A 27608-nucleotide genomic window follows, 5' to 3' on the forward strand; every position below is an offset into this window, starting at 1 on the left:
TCCCAAATTTGTGAGGTCACCTTGCACCAGGAAATCAACTAAGCTTTAGCACATAATAACTAGCTTACAAATAGTATACGGATTCAACTGAAATCCACCATTCGAATGATAGATGAATCACTTATGTACCGACAATCACTTGGTTCAGAATATATATAGATATATGTCAAGAATTGTATGAACTAATTGGAACTTTTACAGAACATCCTTGGATAGCAAGTTGATGGACTGGATACTCTTGGCATTGCTGAGCTGATCGACGGCATCCCCTCGCTCGAAAACAGCTGCAGCACCCATCCCCGAGCCTGTCGATGTATGAGGAGAAATTAGTCTCTTTAACTTACGTATTATATAGACAAAAACAAAGTGTGTGATTTGTTAGAGAGGATATATAGAAGGCTAACCTATGCACATGGAAATCACTCCAAACCTAGAGTCTTTGCCCCTGCGCTTCATTTCGTTTAGAAGAGTGCTCACACAGCGTGCACCTGTCGGCAGGGAATTGAGGAACTTGCCATTTAAAATAACAGTAAAACTAACAGCAATTTGGTCTCAAAGGCTACTATTTAAAGGAATAGTATTGCAGATCAAACATAGAGTGGCGAGAGCCTCGGAAATATTGAAACTTTGAAGTAGGACCCAACTAATATACTCCAGTATTTCTTTTTCAACTTTTTTTTTGATAGCATGAGACTCGAGAATAAATGGAAATTTCAGCTTCAATCAATTGATTTTGAGTCATTAAATTTTGGAAGGCTGCATCATCTCAGACAAGATCTTTACGAAAAGAAGCTTAGTTAATGACTCTCCCAAAGCCTTGCTATTAAACAAAGTTCCCCTATCATATTAGCAATATGAGTATGGAAAATACCAAAGAGTAAGTATGGTCAGGAAACAACACCAATCATTTATTTTTCTACCGAAAGGCTATAGTACTACCCTAAATAATAACTGCTAAGTAAGAAGTAATAAGGCAGCAAAAGTACCTGTAGCACCCAGTGGATGCCCAAGAGCGATTGCACCCCCATTAACGTTGACCTTTTCTGGGTCCAGATCCAGCTTTTTGCAGCAGTGCACATATTGGGAGGCAAAAGCCTACAAAGGAAAATGAACGATAATCTCTACTACAAAGTTCAGAAGGAAAAATCTTAAAGTAGTTGACGAATTAGTTACCTCATTTATTTCAAAAAGGTCAATATCATCAATCTGAAGACCAGCAGCTTTCACCGCAGCAGGTATTGCAACAGCAGGGCCAACACCCATCACTGCAGGATCAACACCAACTGCAGCGAAACTCCTAGAAAAGTATCCAAAGTGTATATTATAGAACAGGTCTCATGAGTCATGAAAAAGTTTACACTACCATAAAAGTTGAACTAATGAATATTCAAGATTTTAGATGGAATATGTAAAGTTAGGTGACCGTTCTGATTACAATGGATTCTCAACTTACAAGTATCTTATCAGTTATTACGAAGAAGAAAGCAATAAGAATGCAATACATAGATTAGGTTAGTGGTTTCTTACTGGGATAATAATTATAGAACTTCATAATAATTCATCAAACTTCATTATTTCCGAGTCCCACTCTGGATCAATCAAACAACTCCAAAATGATCCCAATCAGATTCAGAACATTCCTATCAAGACTGTTAAGGCACTATTACAGCTCATAGATAGTGAAATAAGGTGTTCTGATGCTACTACTGAGTTAGCTGCTTAGGTACTTCTGATAAACTTTCCATATAATTGAGTCAGTGCCTTGGCAAAACATTAACAAACAGACCTGCTTACACCAATCTATCATCACTCAATTCATGAGAACCACATTATGAGAATAAGGAGGAAACAACAAATTTTCAACAATAGGGTATAAAATGTACTCTAAGAATGACTATGACTTGAGCTGGAGTAATTGGTATAATCAAATCAAAATTTGCTATTAACGAATGTGAAATCTTATTATGTTATGGCTGCTATCTTGTAATTTAGTCACTTGATTTGGGTAGTAACAACACAATTTTTTTGTTTGAGGCTTCTCTAAGCTGTATCAACAATCCATCCAGGTATCACTGGGCAACAATGATAAATCTTCCTTCAGATTAGAAACAAATAATAATTATCATAAAAGCTAAGGCAAATCACCAACAGTGGTTCAAAGTCATACATGGCAGATTTAGGTGAATCATATAATAAAAAATTCAAAATTCTTATATCAATTAAAAATCTAACCTGAAAATTCCGAGTATTGGAAGCCCCTTTTGCAAAGCTACATCTCTTCTCATGAGGAGAACAGCTCCGGCACCATCACTCACTTGGCTAGCATTGCCTGAAAATTTAATAATGGAGTACATATGTTAAGAGTGTAAAAATCCAAATGGCCACAAAAAACAATTGCCGATATGATAGGGCTAGTACCAGCAGTAGTGCTGCCATCTTTACTAAACGCGGGTTTTAGCTTTGTGAGGACAGACAATGATGTATCAGGTCGAATTCCATCATCAGCAGAGACAATAATTTGCTTTTCCTCCCCAGTTTTTGGATCTACAATCTTCACAAAGTAATGCTAGTGTGAATATTCAGAACTCGAAACAATGCTAGTGTTTTTTTTTCTTAATTTTGTTCTGCACAATTGTGTAGGCTTTTAGTATTAGAAAATGGATATCTAAAATATCAAATCCTGCTTTCATGATTTTACCTTAGTAGCAATCGGAATAATTTCCTCTTTGAATTTGCCAGCAGCCGCTGCTGCTCCTGCCCGTCTATGAGATTCAACCTAAAAGAAATTGAGGACATCAAATGAAAGGAGTAGCATTGATATGAACAGGCTCATGTCAAGAGGTAAAACAACACTCACTGCAGCTTGATCTTGCTCCTGTCGTGTTACACCAAAACGATGTGCAACATTTTCTGACGTAATGCCCATGGGAAGAAGGCAGTCACGGGCTTGAGCGAAAAGTTCTATCTGAGGATTTTAATCAGATAATACATCTTAATGAAGAAAGTAAGAACTATTCATATCACATTATCACTTTCACCAAACATAATCAACTTACTTTGGGATTGATTTTCCAATCATATTTAACTGAATTTACAGTCATGGATTCCAACCCAGCAGCAATACCTGCATTATTAAGAGAAAAAAGGTAAGGTTAGCCAGTAGAGGGACATTAAAGTCGAATAAGTGAGCTAGAATGAGAACTTACCAATATCGTAGAAGCCAGCTCTAATAGCAGCAGCAACATCTGCGACTGCCTGAAGCCCAGATGAACATTGTCGATTTACAGTTCTAAGAGGAACTGTGTCTGCGCCATACAAAGGACAGTATTAGTATTAGTCACATGGTGAAAAAGTGAAATTAAATGGACCCACTCGAAGAAAGAGTGCAGTAAATTAGAGTACCAGGAAAACCAGCATAAAATGCTGCCATCCTGCATTCAATTGCTCTTTGGGATCCTGGAGCTAAGACAGTGCCAACAACAATATCACCAACTTCACTTGGGTCCACTTTCGTCTTATCAATTAATACCTTCAGTAAATGAAAAGAAAAGCACAGAATAAATCAGACATAAAGCAAGACTTAACCTACCAGGATTGCTAACTTGGTTAACAAGAGTTATTGTCATAAGCTGTGCACAGAAAGAAAGAGGAGGAAAAAACAGACAAAAAGAAAAATAAAATACCTTAAGAAGAGGTGCTAAGAGGTCCTCCGGAAGTGTATCCTTAAAGCCTCCTCTTCTGGACTTACAAATTGCAGTTCTACAAGCCCTAAATAATATAAAAGCATAAAATAAGTGCATGTAATAACAGGTATTTTCTTGTTTCTGAGCCTTTACATGAGAGGTTTGTGGCATCAGAATTGAGTTGAAGAAAAAAAGCAATCAACTTTTAAGTCATTACGGCTTTAAGGCACCCTTTCTCCCGAGCAGAAGAGGTTGCAGGTATCTCATCACCTTTCAAAGGCACGCTGTGTTTTATGCAGCAACCAAATTCTAATTGATTTTTACAGATTCTGGACTTAAAAAGCTACGATTCTCAATCATGAAATTAGATGACCAGCTTATGACAACAAGGGTTTTTATTCTTTTGCTAGCTTGGAAGCTTAAATGCAACATTCTTAACCACGCCCTAGCCTTTGTTTGGTTGGGGGTTAAGGGGTGGAATAACCCCTTAACCCCCATATTATCCCCAAACACCCCCAAAAATGGGTGGGGTTAGCTAACCCCACCTCAAATGGGCTATCCCGAGTTAGCTAATCCCACCAAACCCCAACCAAATACTATTTTCTATTCATAATAACCAACTATTCTTCTTATCCCACTTACTCCAACCAAACACTATTTTTTACTATCCTGGACTAACTCCAACCCCCAACCAAACACAAAAATACTCTAACCCCACCTTAACCCTGAGCTTAACCCTATCCCTGGAATAACTAGTTTTTCCTTAACCCCGAACCAAACGGTAGAATAATTCTTTAAAACCACTTTCTCGACGACAATATCAAAAGTCCTTATGCTGCCAGGAGGTATGATAGAGTACCATAAATCCCCCCATAATTCTTTTCAAAACAAATACTACTGAAACACAACTTTCAATACAACTTCATCATAGTCAGGACAACTTACAGTACAAATAGACATAATTACTCCTCATAATTGCAACATACAACAGTGATAAAAATTTTCAACCGTAAACAACAAATATTGTAAGTCTATGGGATGGCAAAGTTATTAAATACCTTGGCTCTGGGCACTAATGTCACAAAACAAAATCAACAACGCCCAAATTCAGGAATAAATTGTTGAATACGAATATTAAAAATATCGTTCTCTGGCAGCTTAAACTTTTGGAGAACAATGGTTGTTTCACATTCTTTAACATAATATCAAGCAAGATGTCCTGAGTTCAAATTCCATGTATTTGGCCTATCAAAAAGTCTTGAGCCCAACCGTGAGGCGGATTGTTGTATAAAAAACATATATACAAATAAATGCAATAAACGTTGTACTCTAGTAGCTTAAACTAACAATGGTTGTTATACATTGTTTGGCATAAATAACTAGCAAAAAATCTTTAGATAGACTTGAAAATGTGAAACCTGATCATATTTCATCGATTCATAACAATTCAAAAGATCAGGATCGGAGAGGATCATAACAATTTGCCATTAATTTCTATCTTAATTAGAATCTTCCTATCTAAACCTAAACTCTTCTTCGACCAAATTTTAATTTTACTGACCTTGTCCTACTTACTAAAAAAAGGGAGAAAACAATAAATTAATTACGAAGAAAAAATCAAAAAAATTGGCAACATTTTTCACATATCCAAATCTAGCCAAAACTATAATAAAAAAAAAACAAGAAAAGTCTTTAAGAAACAATAACAATCAAATAAAATAGAACATTACATTAATTTTTCTACAATATCTACTTACCCCACAATAACGACATCATCGCCGAAGCACGAGCTCCTCTGATACGCGGCGCTATCCCCAGCAGAACAAATCGAACCCTAGCCAAAAATCGGACAAAATGGACAATTATAACACAAATTAAAGCGAAAAAAATCCAAAAAAACCGCAAAATTAGGGGAAAAAGAGAGGGAAAGAAAGAAGAAGAAGAAGAGGGAGGATCGATACTGAGAGGATTGTGGAAGGATCGGAGGAGGGAGATGGTTGGAGGTGGCGGAGGAGGATCCTTTGCCTGTTAATGGCCTTCTCCATGTTTCTCTCTCTATATTTCTCTCTCCCTCTCTGTATCTCTCTCTCTCTACTATTTGGGGGAGAAGCAGAGTAACGGGGACTTATATAAATGCACTACATGTGAAAGTTGGTGCTCGGCGAAATTAATCTCTGAACCCGGTGTAGTCATACATAATATATGAACCCATATTTGGATGCAACGGATATTTTGTTTGACAAATCTCTTTAATTTGTTAAAAAAATTTAAAATATTAAATAAATAAAAATAAATTAGGATAACTTTTAAATACCACTCTTATAATTTCGCACTTTTTTATTTTAGTATTCTTAGTTTAAAGTATATTAATTTAGTACCATATGATTTCTTTTTTTTTTTGTTGTCCCTCGTTAACTTTTCGTTAAATCATGTACAAAAAATTTCAGATACCTCACCTATAGTGTATTCAATATTTATTTTAGTATCCTTTAGTTTTATCTTTACCACTGATTTAACGAAAAAAATTAGTGGAAAGGATAACAAAAAACTAAAAATAAAATCAAAGAGTACGAAAGTGATACACTTTAAACCACATAGTACTAAAGCGGAAAAGTACGAAACCACATATGGATGGCATTTGAAGTTTTTCTAATAAATTACCTTCAAATTTATGAATAGTAGTACTTTTATTCGTGCATTATCAAATTTTTTTACTTGTAATTATATAAAAATATAAATATCTAATAAAAATCGGGAGTGTAAATAAATATTTGGAATAAAATATCATATTCAGCCATTAAACTATTTTTAGACATTTTAGGCATTAAATCTTATTCATTTGGCATGATTTTATTGAATTTAAATGTATATGATTATTCGATTTCGGTTACCAATTTTTTATATTTTTTTGTAGATTTCAGTTTCGAAAAATTCTAGAATTTCAGTTTTTGATACGATTTCAATTTCATTGACATTTGTACATCCAAACAAGGTCTTAAACTGGTGAGGCGGTGTATAAACCACAAAATGGGACTTTATACACAAGGTGCAGGGAATTTTTTCCGAGTCGTTCGATGGGAACGAAGAAGTTACGCGACAGTTTGCACGAGACGCACGAGCAACTACGCATGTTGACGAGCGGCACGTGACGGTTGACGAATGGCACGTGACTGCTTGTTCTTTGATAAGGTGTTTCTAAAAGTCTAAAATTTGCTATTTAGCTAATATGGTGTCTCCAATTAATTATATTTGGCTTCTCCGATCTGATCATAATTTAAAAAAAAATATTTTTACTATATTTTTTTGTTAAAAAAAATATAATTAGCTGAATATAGATAATGTGGTGTAGCTACTACATAGTAAATTTTCTTGTTTTGAAGGGCTTCTTTCTTTTATTAGAGGTGAAGTTCAAATTGAAGTGTATTTTTGAATAAATTTGAATTCGGGTAAAAATTATAAATTTTTTTGTTTTTCGCTTGTATATTTGTAGAGCTAAAGTTTCATTCATCAATTCTGTTATTTATTTATCATGAAGTAAATGACGTAAAAGTTAAAAGTGCGAGAGATAGATTAATAACTTAATATTGATTTCGATCTAGGATGGGCTGATATTAATTATAGTGTTTTAAAAAATTTGAGTCTCGATGATGTTACGATGAACCAAAAAATAAATGTGGGTATTTATGGCTGAAAATTATTTTATGCCTCTCTAATTTTGGTGAATCAAACAAACCCTTAAGCGGTTCGGTCCAAGTTATTGTGTAGAGAAGTAGATTTGTATATACACTATGCAATATTTCACACCTGAAACTAAAAACCTTTCAATTTATTATTTAATTTTTATGTATCTGAAGTTTGAAAAAAATTGAGTTTTTATCTAATCCTATTGTATTTTTAATTTATTAAGAAAATTCTGTTGAAAAACTTACCAATACTCTCTAAGTAATCTTATAAAGTGAACACTTTCCAAATTTTATAATTTGGTTTCAAAAGCATTATAAAGTTGGATAGTATATATATATATATATATATATATATATATGTATATATATATTATTTTCGACATTAATTTGCATTTTTTTAATTACTAGATAAATAATAATATTTAAAGATTAAAAATTTATTTTCTAAATATTTTGAATATTTTAATTCAACCTTTGAAGAGGATTGGTCTTATGTTGAAAGCTTTGGTCCTTCCTCAGCACATCCCTGTCAAAGTTGGAATCGAAAGGACAAACGAAGACTAAGAAAAGAACAAAGTTTAGGCACTCCTGAATGAAAATTTTACAAGGTTTTTTTTTTTTGGCAGTAGCAGTATTATACCTTAATAATTCTACATCAGATGAAAAATAAATTATGATTTCAAATATAAGAACCATGAACCTCTGTAATAATAACTGAGCTTAAATATTTTGGGCCGATGGTTAAGGCCCAAAAAATTATTATTACCAGCGGATCGAATCGTTATAGTCAACATCAAAGTAAGTTTATCAGCCGAAAATATAAGGTAGGCCTCAACATCGCTTAGTAATTTTGGGCTGTACGTACGATTAGCTGACGAGAACTTTAGGGCCGAAAATGTGAGATGAGCTTCATATCGTCTGGTGATTTTAAGTTATGTGTATGGTGGGCTGACAAGAACACCCAGCAATGTGATCTTGGACAAATTTGAGGTGGGCTTCACAGGTTTCACATTGCCTGGTAATCTCAGGTTTTGTGTGTGATGGACTAACATGAACATCAAGTGATGTTATCTTGAGTTATATATGTGACGATAGTTAGAAAATAGGAACCAACGAGTTATTATTACTAGCGGGTCATATCGTTACAAATAGCTTGTGAATTTTTATCAAAATTTCTTTTCTAAGGCTAAATTGCGCACTTGGTCCTTAACTACGAGTTACGTGGCACTTTAATCCTCAAACTTTTATTTACAATAATTTCTTACTCGAATTTTAAGAATGGTCGTAATCAAGTCTCACAATCTAATTTAGTTGACTAAATTTTAATACATTGTTGATATAAAAATATATATAATATTTTAATTACTGACACATCATCAATCACAACACTACCACATTATCTCTACGTTAGTAATATATTAACATTTAGTCTTTCATTGCAACAATTTTGAAAATTCGAGCAAAAAATTTTAACAAATTAAAGTTTGATAATCAAAGTGTACTTATCCTCATAGTTGAGGATCAAATGTATAATTTATTCTAAATTTAATATCTCTTAAACTTTTATAGACGCATCAAATTGGCTCATGTTAATTATCACTGCATCCAGTAAGCGAGATCTGCACATTAAATTTATAAACGTTTTATTTTACATCCCATTCTTTCAAAGTTAATGTCTTTAAATTAATATAAATATATCAAATTAGTTTTTTGATCATCTCATGTTAGTGTTACTAATAAAAAAAGATAATTATTTGAATGTTAGATAAGGAGGTGTTTGGTTCTTCGTAATAAGTCACAAACTATTTTCAAGGTGAAAAATAGATTTCAAAATTAATTTTTTATAAATTTTTTTTTATAAATTTAGAAAATTAAAAAATTAAAATTTTAATTTATAAAACTGTTTTGAAATTTACAAATTCAAAACTAGTTAAAAAAAACGTTACACATCGCAAAGAATCGCGGGTCATGAGTCCACGATGAATGCTCCCACGTGGTCCACGAGGAAAGTGAATAATCTCATGGACCACACGGTTGTTGACATACACAGTGGTCCATAAAAAAAGTGAAAACCCTCGTATTTCACATGGATGCTTCTAGAAGCACAAAGATTTTCGTAATTCTAAATTATTTTTAGGAAAAACTTCAAATATCATTACTATAGTTTCGTTTTTTTTCACTTTGGTACTCTATAGTTTAAAGTGTATCGATTTAGTACTCCGTAATTTTATTTTTCTCTTTTTATTATTTCTTTCACTAATTTTTTTTTGTTAAATCAGTTACAAAGTTAAAACTAAAAGGTACTGTAGTAAATATTTGATAAACTAAGTGGAGTATCTGAAGTTTTTTGTATATAATTTAACGAAATGTTAACGGAGGAGCTGACAAAAAGAAAAAAATGAAACTATAGAGTACTAAATAGATACACTTTAAATCACAAAGTATTAAAGTAAGAAAGTATGAAACCACAGGAATAATATTATAAATTATTTTTAATGGTAGACTTTTGAATTCACGATCGATTCTATTAGTTTTGATCTACAATATTTAAACTATTAAAAAAATAAATAATGTAGTTTAATGATATTGAAATATTCATGTAAAATTTTATTAGAAAATTCTTTATACTATTTGAAGTAAGGTCAATCAGTTAATAATTCTGATCCTCTAATCTAAAATTGTAGCATTGGATTTTTATTTTTCTGCTGTTGGTTCTTAGCTCTTCTTAGTTCTTGAGAATTTCTAGATAAATAATATAAAAAAAAATCTTAAAATTTATATTTTAAATACTTTAAATACTGAGTCTAAGGGAACTAATCCTTGATGCAAAACTTTCATCATCGAAAACAAAAGACTAAGAAGGTTTAGCGCTTCTAAAGGCACTTTAGCTGGACTCTCTCTCTCTCTCTCTATATATATATATAGGCTAGAATATTTTTAGAAGCAAACGGCGTTATTTACTTTGTATCTTTTAAAATTTGGAAAACTCTTTTTTCGGATTTTAATAATAAAAATATAAAACTAGTAAAGAAATATGAGTTCTTCGATGATGAAATTGTAGGACTACAACTAGGAAGGTCGGCTCGTATTTCACTCGTTTATTAAATAAACCGAACACGAGCTGACTCGCAAAGAATAAAATTAGATTGTCCGTCCTACAACTAGGTGAAACGTTGAAAGAAAATTAGAAAACTAAAATCGTAATCTTATAATTAAAATTCACAAAATATAGGTTTCTCCATATTTGGATTGGCCTAATCAGGCCCTTATGGTACATTTGGTTTAAAATAGGAATTGAAACCGGAATAGGATTGAGAAAGAAGGGGAATTGAAATGGAATGATGGAAATTACTAATATGTTTGGTGCATAAAAGACATTAGATTTGTCAATTTGAAAATTTGTGGACCCTTCCCGATGAAGTCAGATTATGAGCCTGTTTGACCTGCTTATCAGGACGCAGTTCGATTCAATCCTTTGAACCAAAAAAGTCAAATAATCGTTTTGAACCGTTCAAACCGGCGATTCAACCATCGAACAAATGAACCAGTCCGGTTTTAATCAAACTGGCTAGATTTTATTCATCAAGCCATATTCAAATTTAACAGTTTAAAATCAACTTAGGTGATTTTATTTCCTATTAACACATAGTAGTCTTACGAAAAGAGCAACTTGAAACCTTATTATCTACATAAAATTAACTTAATTTGGTCTAAAGCTTGGTATTTTATAATTAAGTATATTAGAATAATAATATATGCACATTTTTTAACATAATAAAATTAAAGCCAATAATTAATATTTATAATGTCGTGATTACGTGACCCACTAATTAAATCAGTGACCCTTTATCTAATAATACTTTCGATCGGATCGTTGTTTACTGACAACAACTCGAATTTAAACCTCTTCTTTGATCCAACAGCGCAAATTAACAGGTCATGAAAAACCCACCCCTTGAGATCTTTATGTTACTTCATCCTTCTTCATCATTCATCATGCTAACGGATCCTTTATTTGGAAAGCAAAATACCCGAATCTGAACCCGATAACCAAACCCAAAATCTGAACCCAATAACCAAACCAAAATTCTGAACCCGATCCCGGCCCCCAACTGATTTTAAAAAATTCATATATCTCAACCAAAAATTCGAAACCCAAAGCTGAAACCAAAACAATTATTCCTCTTCACCGTATTGCAAAACAGATTATATTTAAATTTAAAATTTTAAAGTACAAATTCAAATATAACATTAAATATTCATATATATTATACAATGTAAAGTAAATTCGGATTCGGATGGTATTCGGTTCGGGTACCGACAAAAGTCATACCTGAATCCAAATACACCAGATCTCTATCTTTTATACCCATATTCAAAACCATATTCATTTAACATCGGATAAACCTGCCCCGTTTGGATTCGGGGTCGGATAAAATTACTTGTATCTGTACCCATTGACATCCCTATATTGTTTGTTCTTAGTGCAGAAACCAAAAGAGTCTCCTTTTGCAATAAAAGCATCTCCATATTTTTCTTTTGGCATTTTGCAGATACTAGAAGCAGATTATTGCAGAGACTGGTGATAAAGTTTCATCTATTTTGCTCTACCAATAACAAAGCTCTTAAAAAACATATAGCTCTTAAAATATCAATTCACCGTCAGGAGTATAATAAATTTTTCTTCTTTTTTTTTTTCTCTTCTCTGAAATTGTCCGTCGGCACGGATAATAATAGATTTAAGAAAGAAAGATGTCAAGAATCAGGCAAACAACCCAAACATCTCCTGAAGGGACCCAGAAAAGGATCCACAGAGCTCGACGGCGGCGGAGAATGCCGAGATGGCAATTGGGAGGGGAGATGCTTGAAGAATGCTTTCACCGCCCCGGTCACGCCATCTTCTGTTTCCATTGCCTTCGCCAACTCGAGAGCTCGCTCTTTCACCTGCAAATTTTCACGAATGTTCACCGATTTCAGATCTGTACAAAAGCAAACACTGCCGTACTGCGAAAGTTTAGAGATGGTTTGATCAAAAGCTGAAAAACCAATTTTTCACCATCAAGGACTACTATAATTATTGTCCTAAATAGCAAAGCTAATATATATTTTTAACAAAATTTGAAAAAGATAAATGGGACAATGCTACTGTTCCAATATAAGATGCTACGCCAAATCATAATTTGGAGACTTAAGGGCACTTTCACACTGCAAGAATGGTAATTATAATTAATAATGACAATATTATCGCGACGGTATGGAAAGAGTGCATAAAAGGATATTCAGTAGAATTCACCTGAGGATCCAGCATAAACTTTATCGCACCGACCAACTTTTCCAGTGAAAATTCTTCAACAGGTATGGGCGGGGGCCCTAACCCTCGAGCATGCACCCGATCTCCCCAAAATGGTTGGTCGCCAAAGAACGGTATTACAGTAGTTGGACACTGCATATTAGTTACAGACAATTATAAGATCTAATTATGTTGGAACTTGGAACTTCCCGACGTGAAGAGAAAAAACACCAAAGGCTTATAGCAAGCGAAAGTGGCAAATAGACGAGAGAGGAAAGAGTGGAGGTTCCTACCGCTGCTTTGAGGCCAGCAGCAGTTGTTCCAGCACCGCCATGATGCACCTGAGAAATTTTACAGAAAAAAAAAAAAAGAAAAGAAAAAATCAGTAGTTTACCAGTAGATTAAGAGATTAAGAGAGTAATGCACTTAATCGTCGACATTATGAGAATTTGTATTGGGAAAGTATCACATAAGAAGTTCACGATGCCCCAGTTTTGAAGTATAGAAAAAGGGAAGCTACAAAATGTTGCAAAAATGTGAAGAAGCAAAGTAGTTGATGTAACTTATCTGCTGTTCTTAAAAGAATGAAAAATAACTTACCACCGCCTTACACTGCAAGAAAAGCCAATCATGGGGGACATTGTCCAGCAGATATACAAAATCTTCTGGTTCTGCCACTGACAAAACAAAGAGTTGATGAGCAACATTTACATACTATGGGAAAAGTGAACGTCACAAGTTGTGCGACTACATCAAGCCGAGAAAAAGGAGTAAATAAGCTTACAATCCCCTAGTCCACCCCAGCCCTTGTTGATGATGCCTCTCTGTCCAGTGATTTGAAGTGCCTCAACAATGATTTTAGTCATCTTTTCTGGTTCTTGAACTGGCTAAGATATCACAGAATATTCAAAAGAAATACTCAACAAAAGCACCTTGCTAAAGAAAATAATCGGTAAATGGCGAATTGTAACTAGGACTTTATCTAATATTTTGCCCTTCGACTTTCGATTTAATGATGTTGAATATATCATATTAAAAATACAATTCTTAAGCTCTTAGAGACATGGTTGTTTCACATTATGCGACATGGTGTCAAAGCAGTAGATCCTGAGTTCGAGTTACAGCAAGCTCCTGGCATTACTAGTATTTCCCCCCATTTAATTCAAGTCAATATCTTGGGTTCTGTCAAAATATTTCGAGTCCACATGTGAGGGGGAGTGTTGACTATATAATATTAAAAACAAGAACAGCTTCTATGGAAAAAAATAGGCTAGAAAAGGACAATCAGTCATATGTCAGTCTCTCTCAATGATGATTTAAATCACATGAATATAGGCAAACTTGTAAAATTTGTAAATTTGTACATAAATATTTGATATATTTAAGGTACCGACCTATCTTCAGTAGTACAACAAGAATCAGTTTTGATGCTCCTCATAATCATTACATAGTAAAGGCGGTCTTGGAAATCTGTGGCAAATTTCAGTTGGCTCAACTATGACTAAGGTGGTTTAATAAAGAACTATAACCAGGAGAAACAAAAATCCAGTGTACATGCTTTGCTGCCCAGTAATCTTTTCTGCCACAAAAGATGCAACTAGTGAACCAGCAAAATAGTTCAAATTGGTCAAGCTAGGTGCCTTTTCTTTAAGAAAAAAGTCAAAAGAAAAGCTCAAATAATGATTTATTAAAGATCATCGAAAATTTTTCTTGTCTAAGTTTCATAACTCGAAAAGAGATCTCTGAGGGAAAACCATAAAAAAGGTGGTGATAGAGAGAGAAGCATACAAGGCTACCGAATCCGATGTAGATAGGCTTTTCACCAGATTCAAGCCATTTCACTAGTGATTCAGGAGGTTGATAATTTGATGCAAGATCAAGGAAACAAAAACCAACTACATCAATCTTGGGACCCCAATCTGCAAAATTACGAAATAAAATACATTCAGTTCATACTTCATATTTCATAGTTTGCCGCAAGTTCAATGTAGGAAATCAAACCTTATCAAAACCGCAAACTCAATTTGCATATTGAGAAAACAAACAATACGATATTCGAAGTTAGAAGCTAAAATTGTACGACAAACAGCATGATATAACTTGAAAGGCTTGATTAGCCAAATACACCTTGAAAAAGTTTAAAACCATTAAGGCCAAAGTCAATTTGCTATATTAAGTCTCTTTTGTATGCTAGAAATATACTACTTGTTTTCACTACCATGAAATAAAAGCACATGATGTGCAGACCTTTTGGTTTAGGTACAAGATGTGGGCTCCAGATATATCCATAAGGGATGTCCTCAGTAGAATGTGGACCACTTAGGTACGTGATAGGTCGCAACTTTAACTTCTTTTTCCGGAAATCATTAATTATGTCCCGTATTCCAAGCCAAATCGTAGTGTCAACAATTTGATACGAAAGCTGCAATCATTACGAAACGTTGAAAGATACTAGGAAATTAATATTGAATAAAAAGATTATGTCAACACAAAGATATAAGGGGGTAAAAGAAAAAAAAAAATCCTCTAATGTCATCATTTATGTGAAATCTGATGGCTAGAAGAAAAAAATCGACTGAACAGAAGAAGCATCTAACTTCCAAAATCCGACAGAAAAATAAAGGAAAATTTGAATATGGAATAAAAAAATTTCAACATAAGGAAGCCATAAAGAAAATATATGACCATCTCGTAAAAACGATGTATTCATGCAATTCGACCAACTAAACAAGCATCTAGAAATCTAATCTAACTGAACATGGAGCAGCATAATATTGACTCACCCTATAAGCAGCTGGTTGCTTGACGCGAGAAAGAGGATGCGGAAATTCACTAGTGGGCCTGACAGAAAGAAAAAGAAAAGGATTAGCCAAGCAGCAAGAGATATCCATGATAGGATACGTCAAATAATTGCGTACACGCATGTGAGAGAGAGAGAGAGAGAGACAGAGAGAGACAGAGACAGAGAGACTCACGTCCAAGGCATTGTAAAAAATACATGAATTGGTACTTTCAAAGCCTCTGCCACATGGGTATGTCCTGCACAAAATTGGCCTATGTCAGTCCAAATCTCCTATAGAGCATAGCATTAATTAACAACTAACTCTCCGGATCAATAAAAAATGAAGGTATCCAAAGCAGCAAAGCTTACTGAAATCTACCAAGAATATAAAAAGGAAGTTCATGAAAAGAGATTAATCATCAGAACATAAGAAAAATATGTAGATAGATTCAATTTGAATATACCAAAAAAGTGATAAGGTCCCTATACGTACTTGTCTTAGAGTCTTTTGTAAAAATGAGCCAAGTTTAAAAGCTATGTAAAAGAACTATTTCCAATCATACACAAGTGTATGGGCACCTCGACAAGAAAACTGTACAGTTATATTCAAAGTCTAAGCAGGCCAAAGCTATCAAACTTCAACCAACCCTCCTGAGGAGACAGCAAATACAAGCCCAAGCGAAACCAAGAAACATATCACCATGAGATCTAGGAGCCTGCGGACTAGTACAATTTCATTAGAAATTTTTTTAAAAAATAGAAAATAAGATTAAATAAATAAATAAATTTTGACATAGCCAGTGTTTATCATCTCTAGAGCACAAGCCTCGTCAATCAATAATCTATAAACACTATGGCAATGTTTGGTTCAGGAACAAGGGGGGAATAAGCCCTTACTCCCCCCTTTGTTCCCAAACAAGAATTTGCGTATCCGAGAACATTAGTTCTCGGGTCCCTAAAATAAGTTGGTATAAAGCTGGAACTGTTGTTCCACCCTTTTCCCTGGAACAAGCTTGTTCCCAAGTGGGAACAAGGTTAATTAAAACCTAAATTTAATCTTAATTATGATATTAAATTATTAATTAATTTAATTAATACATTTAAATCATTATCAATTGCTTAAATAATAAAATAATTAATTAATTTATTATTTATAATTAATTAGCATCCAAGCAAAGAAGCATAGAATTCTGAAGCATTTTGTACAAACCTTGGATGCTTAATGGGTGTCTCTTCATGCTCATGCTTGGATGCTTCGATATCTCTCAACCATCGATGCTTCTCAGGTGGAGGAGTGGGGCGTCCTTTATAGGCAAAAGAGAGGAGGCGGATGGATTAAGAAATCCGCGGCGGCACCTGGTATTGAGAAAACTTTGGCGGCCCCTGATTTTGGATGGTGTGGCTTAATTAGGCCCGTGGTTTTAGAAAACCGGGGTGGAGACGAATTGGCTGAGGTAATTTGGCTGTGGGACCCTTGATTTTAATATTACTGTGGGGCCCATGGTTTTTTCATGGTCTTGGTGCATGAATGGTTTTGGAATAGATGAACTCAGACAAATTCTTTGCGAATTATGCTATCAAGACAGCATTCTTACAGACATTTGGAGACTATTTGAAGAACCTTTAGATGATATTATATCTGACATTTGGAGACTATTTATTTAAAAGAACTTTCTCTACTAGATTGTCTAAACATGATGCATATTAATATTTCAGAATCAAGACAATTCAGAAAAACAAGGTATTGTATCTCTATCTCCGTCTTCCTCTACTCCTCCTCCAAAATATCCTCCTATAATACCAGTAGTACCCAGTTCATTCCTTCTCCCAGCAAACCAACAACAAGCCAAACCCAACCAAAATTTGTCTTCTAAGACTACACTAATCCCAGTAGTCCATCCATCCACCTCTGTAAGAACAATCCCTTTATCATCAACACCTTCTCCACTACAAATATTTAATTCCCCTACAAAACGTCCACTACCAGATGCACCCTCAGAACAAATACCTATCCTTAGTATAGATATCACAGAAGAGAGGCAAGAAGATCCCATGATACTAGAAGCATCTTCTGCCAGACTCAAACATCCTCCTTTCAGTCTTAAAAATTTAGGGAAAAAACTATGAAAATAGTCCCCTATTAGTTTTTAGGGTTTTGTACATATTTCAGTTCTGCATCTGCTTTATGGTTTTTGCAGTCCACTTAGTAGGACATTCATAAAAAAAAAAATATCAGAAAAAATCAAAAGGAGAAAAAGAGAAAAAATAAAATTTCCAGAGAAAAATGGAAATATCAAAAGAAGAAGAAAGAATCTGGAAAAAGAAAAAATCAAGAAAAGAAAGAAAAAATCAGAAAAAAGAAAAGAAAAAAGAAAAAACCCGCTGTGTTTTTCACAGGCAAAAATAAGGGTTCTTAGTTTAGGATTTTAATTAAAACCTTCCTGTTAAACACCTTGTGATCCAATTCCACCATCATCAAAACAAGGTATTCATTTCCTGTCAAACACCTTGTGATCCACCTCCGCCACCATCAAAACAAGGTATTCTCTACATCAGAAACGGCTACGACAGTCCAGAAATCATGATATTCAAGAACCATCTGACATTAGTACCCAAACTCCAAAATTTGGACACTACAAATTTTTTCCACCTATGGACAAAACAAATGACGGATCAATCATATGGCCCCCACTTCAAATGCCAAAACTATTCATGCACCAAGACCATGGAAAAATCCATGGGCCCCACAGTAAATTAAAACAATAGGTCCCACAGCCAATTTGCCTCAGCCAATTTGCACCCCGGTTTTCCAAAACCACTGGCCCGCTCCTAATAAAACCACACCAACCAAAACCAGAGGCCGCCGAAGTTTTCTCAATACCAGCTGCCGCCGCGGATTTCCTAATCCATCCGCCTCCTCTCCTTTGCCTATAAAGAGACGCCCACTCCTCCACCTGAAGAACATCGAAGCCTGGTTAAGAAGCATCCTATGAATGCATGGTTGAGAAGCATCCGAAGAGCGCAGAAGCATTAAGGAAGATCCTTTCGACGACAAGTTTTAGAATTAAGAAAGCACCCTAGCTCCACAAATATTTCCAATGGCTTTTCTTTTCCTTCTTTTTCTGTAAATATTTTTTTCAACAACTGCAATCTGGAATAAGGAGTCTGTATAAAGAAGTCCTTTCTTTTCCCCCGGGAAGTCCCGAAAGGGAAACCTTCTAGCTTTGTGATGTAAGTTTTATCTTTTGTTTTATTGTATTTCTCGAACTCTTTTATCCATGGTATTTTCTTTGCCCCATGATTCCCTTTCCTTGAACTCTTCATGAAATTTTGCATGTTCTTTTTGGACAATAATTCATCTTAAGCAAGTATAAAGCATATACGCTTGGCAGATTTGATAAGAGAAATGCTCTGTAAAATTCGCCATTGATAGCTAGAGAGTGCTTTGCGGTGTGAGAGCGGGGTTCTCTGAAAACTGTATGCCAGGAGGGTCTTGTGCACCGACACTGTGCCTTAAGTGGTATTATCCATCAAAGAAAATTAATTTCATCCTAAGTCCAAGAATCAGGAAAACTGCATCATCGAAAATTTAATGAGATAAAGAGTTTTAGAAATATAAAAACAACCGAAAATAATTTTATCGTAAATTCTAGAAGGGAATACCAAACGGAACCTACACCAAAATATTTGAAGCAACCCAAATTTCCACCACAGAGATTTTAAATTTGAACTTCATTTTATTTCTAACCATAATTAAAATATCCTTTAAAACCTATATCTACCTCTTCCCTTTCCTATTTTACTGCGAACTTTCTATCAAAATACACTCTTCAGACATATATTTATCCATCCCATTTAAATTAGGGTTTAATCGTGATAGATTTCGCCTACAAATCCCTTTTAACTTAAGTTTTTAAGTTACAAGTTAAAAAAAAATAAAAATAAAAAATAAAAATAAAAATAAACACACCAAGTCCACGTGACTGTCACTTCGTGCATAGTAATTTTGCATAGTAATTACGCTAATTGCTATTTCCGTCTAGAAAAAATTCTAAAAAATCCAGAAAAATCATATAAGTATTTTGCTACCTTTGTCCCAAACGACCGGCATAAGGTTTCTCCTGTATAAATTTTTCTTCCCAACCGTCACTAATTTGCATAGTAATCTTTGCATAGTAACTTTGCATGGTTCCTACGTGAATAGTGACTTTGCATAGTGACTTTGCATAGTGACTTGCATAGTGCCCCTGCATAATATCTACGTAAATAGTAATTCTGCATAGTACCCATAGTTAATTAGCCTTCTCTAAACCAACTCCAAAAAATTCCCAGAAAATACCGAAAAAATCCTCGTAATACAAACTTTCTTTCTCTTACCCTCTTTTTCTTGTGCAAACCTTCCCGTATATATAAACTGTTTTAAAACTTCCATTGTGCTCTTTCGCTCCTTTTTCAAATATATTACCTATTACATAATCTGACCCAACCTCATCCGCCCCATAGTAATTTTTAAAACTTTTTTGAAAACATCCCAAAAATTCTCAAAAATATTTAGAGCCCTCCTCTAGGTCTTTCACATTTAAATTTCTGCTATCTATAGGGTATTTGCTTCTTTCAAAGGTTTGTTAAAAAAATTAAAAAAAAAACTCCAAAAATATTATTTAGGTTTTTTTCTGCACATATCTAGGTTTTCTATATCACTGTTTAGGTTTTCTGAAAAAACCCCAAAAAAACATTTTTTAATTTTTTCTTGTGTTTAAAAGCATTTCGCGCCTTTCTCACTCCCCATCCTAAATCTCAAGTCAATCTCTTGTTTCCCTACTTCTTCCTATAAAACCATAAACCCTAAACCCTAAACTCTAAACTTGGAACTAGCCAATCACACTAGCCCAACCTTTCCCCCTCTTGGTATCAGAGCTTTGTTCAACAGAGCTTTGTTCACCAACCTTATTGGTATCAGAGCTTTGTTCAACAGAGCTTTGTTCACCACCCTTATTGGTATCAGAGCTTTATTCAACAGAGCTTTTTTCACCAACCTAATTTTTTTACTAGTTATCTAACTAAAATAATTTACTAACTAATTAAAAAGTTAAATTATTTTTATAATTAATTAATTAATTAATATATTTTTATTATCTTATACAAAATTCATAGCTAATAAATTTATTAATTTAGTAAATTACTTTTAAGTAATATTTTGATGTTAATTAATTAGATAAAATAATTTTAATTTAAAATTATAACTCTTATTCCTTTTGTTCTAATCTAACCATCCAAACACTATTTACCTTATTCCCAGGAATAACTCAATTTTCATCCAAACGGAAAATTGATCTAGTTCCTGCTTATACCTGAACTTGTATCTATCCTTAGAATAAGTAGTTCTTACTAATATCCGAACCAAACGCAGCCTATATGAATTCTCAATTCCTTAGTCGCAAAGAGCCACCTATAAACACTATATGAATGCTCAATTCCTTAACCGCGTGGAACCACCCCCTTAATTTGGAGGGTAGGGCCTACTTTTTAATTAATGCTTTCAATTTTAATTGATATTGTATCTTTCCATCCCTATTTTTCTCTCTCTCAAGTCCCAATCCCCATCTTCCCAAATCTTTCACCATCTCCTTTACTCCCTTGCCTCATAAATGAGGCTTTCAATCGAGGGCCTCGGGCGTCTCGGGCTTCTATGGCCACTCTCCCTCTTCTCTGCAGGATCCATGAGACACGTTCTCCATCCCATCGTCGTCTTCATCACTCCCTTACCTCATCAAAGAGGCTCTCACCCGAGACTAGCGCCGGTGTCTTCACTGCTGTAGCCTCTCTATCTTCTCTGCGGGATCCACATGTCGCATGGTATATAGGGTAGATTGCCTTCCTTACCTCATTAATAAGGTCTGCATCCAATGCCGTCGCCGCGGTCAACATTCGGTGGATACAGGGTAGATCACGCCATTACACCTGTAACAACCCGACCCGACCCGCTAGCAATAATAACTCGTTGGACCTAAACCACTGGCTCAAAATGCTTAAACCGAGTTATTATTACTAGGGTGCAAGACCTCTTATAATCCAATCAGAATCATTGTCCATCCGATTTGGGACTGCTAGAGTGTTACAGACCCCCCGTTTAGACCTAACATCCACGTCAGGTCTAAATCTAGATCACAGACATATATATCAGAATTACCAAGCAATGTGAGATTATAGAGGTGGTTTCTATAGATTAAAGAGGTGGCTCCCACCACATCCAAGGTGTAGCACTTTGCCCCTATCTCACACTTCCGGCTAGTATTCGGCTCTGATACCAATTGTAACGACCTGACACCCTAGTGATAATAACTAGGTTTAAGCATTTTGGGTCAGTAGTTTGGACCCAATGAGTTATTATTGCTAGCTGGTCAGGTCATTACATATCCCTGCCCCTTTCTATCCCCAACCATGTTGTTCCCTTCTACGTGGATGGTTTATACATAATGGACTCTTCAACTTTGGTGATGGACCATCACTTGCTCATTGTTTTCTTTTGCATGATTATTAGCTTTTACTTGTTGTTTCGCCACCGGTTGGGTGTAGGAGCTTTGTTGCTGCTCTATTCTTTCTTTCGCCGACTGATACTCCATCTTGTTGGCTACTATTCCATCTGTTGTAGCTGTAAGTTCTCATGCATCTCCCACCTACCTCCATTTACTCCTTTTATCTGTATATTTTTTGATATATACTATTTGCTTCTATTTGGTGGTCCGCTATCGATTTGGTGTAGCAACTCTGTTACTGTTGAATACTACTCTTTTTGTTTGACACTAAATCTCACTGCCTATTTTCTTTCTTTGCTGAAGTTGTAAGTTCATGTGCATCTCTTACAAAGTTACAATACATATAAAAAGAGAGAGTCTGGCTATGGTGCTTTTAAAAGCACCAACCACTTGTTGCTTGTAAGTTTTCCAGTGTTAGATATATCCCTTTGACCAATTCCACCCGTTAGATTATACTATTACACCAACCACCGACTCAACCATAGGGCACAATTATTATCCTAACCCTACAAATCCTCATCCAAAGGTCGAAAACCTACAAGCACCAATGAGTACATAGGAGTAGAGAGAGAGAGAGAGAGTTCAGCTAAGATACTATTAATAGTACATACTATCCACTTTTCCACCCTTGGATCATTACTTTACACCAACCACCCACTCAAGCCTAGGCATCCAATGGTCACAAAGTCTATAGTATCATACTATTAATAGTATTCCAACACAACTCTACATATATATATATATATATATATATATATATATATAATATAATAGCCTATTAGTTTGCTCCTTCTTATGTCTACAATGCGAATTGTTATGACTACCGCATTAATGCCAAGGTTTTGAGCTTTATCCATTAATAATGACCTATTGCTAAGTATTTGAGCTCATTTACATTTAATCTATTCACTTTTACTTACCAACTGTTGAGAAAACTGGTTATGATATCATTTCTATATATATATATAATATATGGAGTAGGTCTTGTGTGCTATTAGGAGCATGGAGGCTTCCGTGTCCGTGCTTCCGTGCTCCTAAGCCGTTTTCGATGATGGAGCTTCCGAATCGATGATCGGCTCCGTTAGACTTGATCTAGCGTATTTGAACTATCTAGAAAATAATTTTTGTGATTTTTCGGTATCATTTTCCTAGTGATCGAAAGGGTTCAAAATCAACAATTTTTAATGGTTGATGTATACCGTTTGCAAGTTTAACGGTGTAGAAGTGTTCAAATCAGATAAAATTTTGATAGAAAATTCTTTATACTATTTACAGCAAGATCAATATGTTTGATCGAAAATTTTCATGCTATATCACCACTTTTTGTAAGATTTTTATTTTCAGCCGTTGATTTTGAACCCTTTTGATCGTTAGGTAAATGATATCGAAAAGTCACAAAATTTATTTCTAAATACTTCAAATATGCTAGATCAAGTCTAACGGAGCCGATCGTCGATTCGGAAGCTCTATTATCGAAAACGGCTTAGGAGCACGGAGGCCTCCGTGCTCCTAATAGCACACAAGACCTACTCTAATATATGTATATATATATATATATAATTTGCTTCTATGGAGTCAACCCGCTGCAACGCGCGGGTATCTTCACTACTACCACACTATTGGGGCATTCTTTAATTACTAAACTGGATAGTGCTATAAACAAAAATAAATAAAGACGCACATAAACAATGACAGGGCTCCCAAGTAGTTGCTATAAAACAGATGATTATTGGATGGAACATTCATATCAGCCTTTTAATTCCATAAATAATTTAACCTGCAAAAGATTTGAGATGTTGACAAAACTAAAAAAAACTGACCATACGATGGGGGATTGGCAATGATGGCATCTGCTCTGAACGGAATACCGGAATCAATGTCCGGGTCCTTGCAAGCCGGAAGCAAGGAAAATACAATTTCCTTGATCTGTTTGCGTTGAATTTGTATCTCTGATGGAGATGACGTTAAGAATCCCTTGTTCTTTACCATGTCTGCTCAAATTTAGCTCATACAGTCAATGAAAAAGAAGATTTTTAGGTCCTTCAAACAGGTCAAAAGAACTATATTTATTCACATACATCCAGCAAGAACTTTCGGATCTCCTCCTAGAGGGTAGAATTCCAACCCAGCAGTCAGAACGAACTCCTTGAAGTTGGCATGTGTAGCTAGTCTAACACGATGTCCAAAATCCTGAAAGAAAAATCCTAAGATCATTCAAGTAGAGTTAGCAATTAGCATCATTTTTTTTTTTGTAGTTTTTTGGTAAAGCTGTAGTTAGCATCATACTTTGAGTGCTACACTAACAAGATTTGTTAAAAAAGACCAGTTACAAGCAACTAAACCAACTAAACAAATTTCTTATACCTAAAACGTTACACATCTTATGCTTGATGGCACATGAAGCTTTTTTTCTTTTTTCATATGGGCAATGAAATGAAAATTGAGACTAAGGGCTTCCTGTTCGAACTTTTAACTAGCAGGAATTTCTCCAAAAGTGTTGTTAGGTAAAAGTGTCTAAAAAAGCATTAGCATCATTTTTCGTCATTGGAATCCTCTCCAAAAGCTTCTTAGTGAAAAAAAAAAGCAAAAGCTTCAAACTGGAAATTCTGTGTTCAACGTTTAAAGCTCATTTGAGCTTTCCGACATAGCAAAGGCCATAAACTTTTTTTTTAACAAACGCTTTTCAGAGTAGGATAGCTCTTCCAGAAGGCCTGGCAAGCAAGGTGTTAGCAGCTGTTGGCTGTTCAAGAACAAACCTGTAAACGTTTCCCAATAGCAACAAATGGCTGCACATCTCCTCTTGTACCAACAATAAGTATAACTACTTGCATGGGAGGTCTGTATTGGAGGTCTGTCAAGTCCACTAGTTGTTCAACTGCTTCACCATAAACTTCTTCAGCACCGTGGATTAGTGATGCAGCTTCCAGATCACTTGGGACATCAACAATTATGGTTCCGTCATCACCAAGTGTAGCTATTCGATTCAACATTTTTAGCTGCAGCATTTCGAACAAAAATATATTAGGCAATGTAAATTTAACTTTTCCATAATTTACGACCAAAACTAGGAGAGACCAAAGCAAAATTTCACTGAAAAGCATGGAAGCTCATGTATTGATATGGTTCATTTATCCACTCACCCGGGCGGCGTTACAGGCATACTCCAGCTGGATCATGTTCCACAATCGTATATCAATTTATTCTTGTAAATAAAATACGAGATTCTTATTTTAGTAGTAAGTAATTCCCCCCTAAAAAAAATTAATACTAAGGAGCAACTCAGCTACAACACAAGGGGAAGGAATATTTTTCACACAAAATAGATCCTGATTGAAGTTCGCATATACTAAAAAAATAAATAAATAAATCAGAATTGTCAAATCAGATCAGCGAATTGAGCATAGTACTTGATCACTTCTAAAAGTGACCACATAGGATCAGGCAGAGCGATTCTGCAATTAGCATAATACTATTGGTCAAAAGAATACTAATAGTCACAGTAATCACTATCGGTTGGCACAGAATGAGTACAAACCTTCTTTTTAGCAGAAATCTTATCATCAAATAATTGGAATACACGATCATCACGCGTAGTCTGCTTACGTCTTTCTGTTCTTGACCTTCCCAATTTTGATGCAGCTGACGCCTCGGAGGTTTCAGCTTTCTCCAGTCCTTGGGGCATAGATTGTGCTCTGGCAAGGCCTTTGTCGTTCACCACTGAAAAGAACAAGCTTTAGATGTCGCAACAATAAGATCAAACAATATCCATTATTCAGAAAGAGTAGAATCAGTGCAATTACCTTCAAGACACAAATACAAGACAACCATATTAATGCATCTTTTGTTCGATTCTCCGGAACTTTATACGCATCCAAAGTTACATTCCTAAACCCTATCAGACAAGTTTAAAGAGCTCTGTATGCGAAGGGGAATGATGATGAATTAACTGCATAGGCTGTATAATCTATAAAAGAGAAACTTTTAAACATATACTTATGAAAAAGTAAAGACAAATCAATCAAACAGAGACTAGGAGATACTCATCGGCCATCTTGTCAATTTATCGAGTACTAGCTCCTAAAACTTTCAATTATTTAGTGTAAATCGTCATTTTGCTTGCAGCATCACGATTGGTGGGCTGATAACTTATCGGCACAATACATGTTGACACTTGCCATTATCAGCGTCGACCCTGTATGAAGACTTTTTCATTTTAAACTCCGTCGCCACACAATAACAGCGTGGTTGAGACATGCTTACTGTGACAACTGGCATAGCAATCCATTCTCAGGCTGCTAAAGTGAGAGAAAGATACGTAAAAATTTCCTTACTAGACAAAAAGATAAACATAACTGTGAAACAATCATTTTTCTCCGAAAGCGTGCATTTCTAATATTTTTATATCATCAACACTTTTCATGTCCGGACTCGAGATATTTTAACGGGCCCATGGTATGGATTACAAGTTAAAAATTTGGATGTAGATAATAGTGGACAGCACTGGTGGCATTCAAACTCTGGATATCTTATTCTAACACTATATGAAACAACGGCCGGTCGGTAAAAATTTAATCATTTTTAGCATCTCATACAAATTAATTACTGGACCTTCACAGCTTCGATTCCTAAGCGCCATTGGCATCAAACTTGCACCACATAACTTTAGCACCTTATAGGTTGTCAATTACATTGCGAATCACTGTCAAAAGATTAAGGCCCAGATTGAATGCATGAATATGTTGTTCGACAAATCTCTTTGATTTACACAAAGGCTTGAAATATTTGGTAGATAAGAGTGTGATCATATGTCTAATGGAATAGCATATTCGGCCTTCAAATCAGAAAAAAAAAATCCTTTTCTGAGTAAGATAAATTATCTCGCCAGTGAAATACGCTATCCTAAAAAAAAAAATTATTATTTCCAATTAATTATACATGAAAATCCTTATATTTAACATTCAAATCTTTTTAGCAGAATATGATCAATCACATTATAAGTACACAGAAAAAGGGCTAAACACAAACGAAAATAAATAAAAATAACCATCTCAGAATGCAAAAAAATAACTTATTTCGACGTCCAAACAAATCCTGCAACACTGCAACAGGCACGAACTTGCATCAAAAAACCAAAATGGGAAACAAGATGATTAAACAGAAACTAATTGATCAATTGATCACACTACATATAAACCAAAATCCAACCACGAATGGGAGCAAAAAATAACGAGAAAGAATAAATTTTTAAAAAAAAAAACTCACCGGAGGGGGAAGAGGAGGAGACGTCTCCGTTGCTCTCCCCCATCGCACTCAAACTCTTCTCCTCCTCCATTCTCGTGTGTGTGTTTTAGAGAGAGAGAAAGAGTGAGAGAGAAAGAAGAGAGAATCCGATTCGAAATGCAGCGAGAGGAAAGGGAAAGGTGATGATGCGAGAGCTCGAGGTTCGAAGCCAGAGAAGTTTGTTCCCTGAACCTGGTCCACCACGTCATCGTGCGAACAATTCACTCTCGTATCATCACTCTTCCCAACTGAGAAGTTTAGAACGTGACCGTCAAATTGTGAATTCTAAAAGATTCTCATGTCTGGGTTCGAGACTTTTTAATTGGCCCATGATGTTGTCTTGAATTAAATAGA

The 27608-nt window shown here is 35.0% G+C and overlaps 2 protein-coding genes across 4 annotated transcripts; both read right to left on the bottom strand.

The window, feature by feature from the left end:
• LOC109714430 (3-ketoacyl-CoA thiolase 2, peroxisomal-like) lies at nucleotides 8–10276 on the bottom strand. The gene is made up of 15 exons (XM_020239059.1): nucleotides 10261–10276; nucleotides 5645–5777; nucleotides 5441–5517; nucleotides 3684–3768; nucleotides 3403–3529; nucleotides 3207–3305; nucleotides 3057–3124; nucleotides 2858–2965; nucleotides 2699–2776; nucleotides 2419–2551; nucleotides 2233–2329; nucleotides 1174–1297; nucleotides 987–1095; nucleotides 405–488; nucleotides 8–305 (listed from the first exon to the last, which is right to left on the bottom strand). Exons 2-15 carry the CDS (start codon nucleotides 5726–5728, stop codon nucleotides 196–198), a joined length of 1383 nt encoding a protein of 460 aa, XP_020094648.1. The 5' UTR covers nucleotides 5729–5777; nucleotides 10261–10276; the 3' UTR covers nucleotides 8–195.
• On the bottom strand, nucleotides 11741–27387 carry LOC109714420 (sterol 3-beta-glucosyltransferase UGT80A2-like). 3 transcript variants are annotated; one of them, XM_020239041.1, is made up of 14 exons: nucleotides 27237–27387; nucleotides 25510–25691; nucleotides 24731–24970; nucleotides 24053–24164; nucleotides 23795–23965; nucleotides 15632–15695; nucleotides 15440–15497; nucleotides 14904–15078; nucleotides 14445–14575; nucleotides 13441–13543; nucleotides 13257–13333; nucleotides 12950–12997; nucleotides 12660–12809; nucleotides 11741–12310 (listed from the first exon to the last, which is right to left on the bottom strand). In XM_020239041.1, exons 1-14 carry the CDS (start codon nucleotides 27304–27306, stop codon nucleotides 12122–12124), a joined length of 1770 nt encoding a protein of 589 aa, XP_020094630.1. In that variant the 5' UTR covers nucleotides 27307–27387; the 3' UTR covers nucleotides 11741–12121. The 3 variants fall into 3 exon arrangements, with proteins under 3 accessions (XP_020094630.1, XP_020094631.1, XP_020094633.1); XM_020239042.1 differs by lacking the exon at nucleotides 27237–27387 and adding an exon at nucleotides 25775–25878; XM_020239044.1 differs by lacking the exons at nucleotides 23795–23965; nucleotides 24053–24164; nucleotides 24731–24970; nucleotides 25510–25691; nucleotides 27237–27387 and adding an exon at nucleotides 16649–16793.

Source organism: Ananas comosus, linkage group 8, assembly GCF_001540865.1.
Source record: "Ananas comosus cultivar F153 linkage group 8, ASM154086v1, whole genome shotgun sequence".
NCBI classification, from domain to species: Eukaryota; Viridiplantae; Streptophyta; class Magnoliopsida; order Poales; family Bromeliaceae; genus Ananas; species Ananas comosus.

Excerpts from the sequence above, each read along its gene's own strand:
- LOC109714430 (XM_020239059.1), bottom strand. The coding sequence starts at position 5,728 with ATGGAGAAGGCCATTAACAGGCAAAGGATCCTCCTCCGCCACCTCCAA. Across the intron at positions 2,777-2,857 it reads AGGAGCAAGATCAAGCTGCA|GTTGAATCTCATAGACGGGC; the intron begins GTGAGTGTTGTT and ends AATTTCTTTTAG. Across the intron at positions 489-986 it reads GCATCCACTGGGTGCTACAG|GTGCACGCTGTGTGAGCACT; the intron begins GTACTTTTGCTG and ends CCCTGCCGACAG.
- LOC109714420 (XM_020239041.1), bottom strand. The coding sequence starts at position 27,306 with ATGGAGGAGGAGAAGAGTTTGAGTGCGATGGGGGAGAGCAACGGAGAC. Across the intron at positions 24,165-24,730 it reads CTATTGGGAAACGTTTACAG|GATTTTGGACATCGTGTTAG; the intron begins GTTTGTTCTTGA and ends TTTTTCTTTCAG. Across the intron at positions 12,998-13,256 it reads TCTTGCAGTGTAAGGCGGTG|GTGCATCATGGCGGTGCTGG; the intron begins GTAAGTTATTTT and ends AAAATTTCTCAG.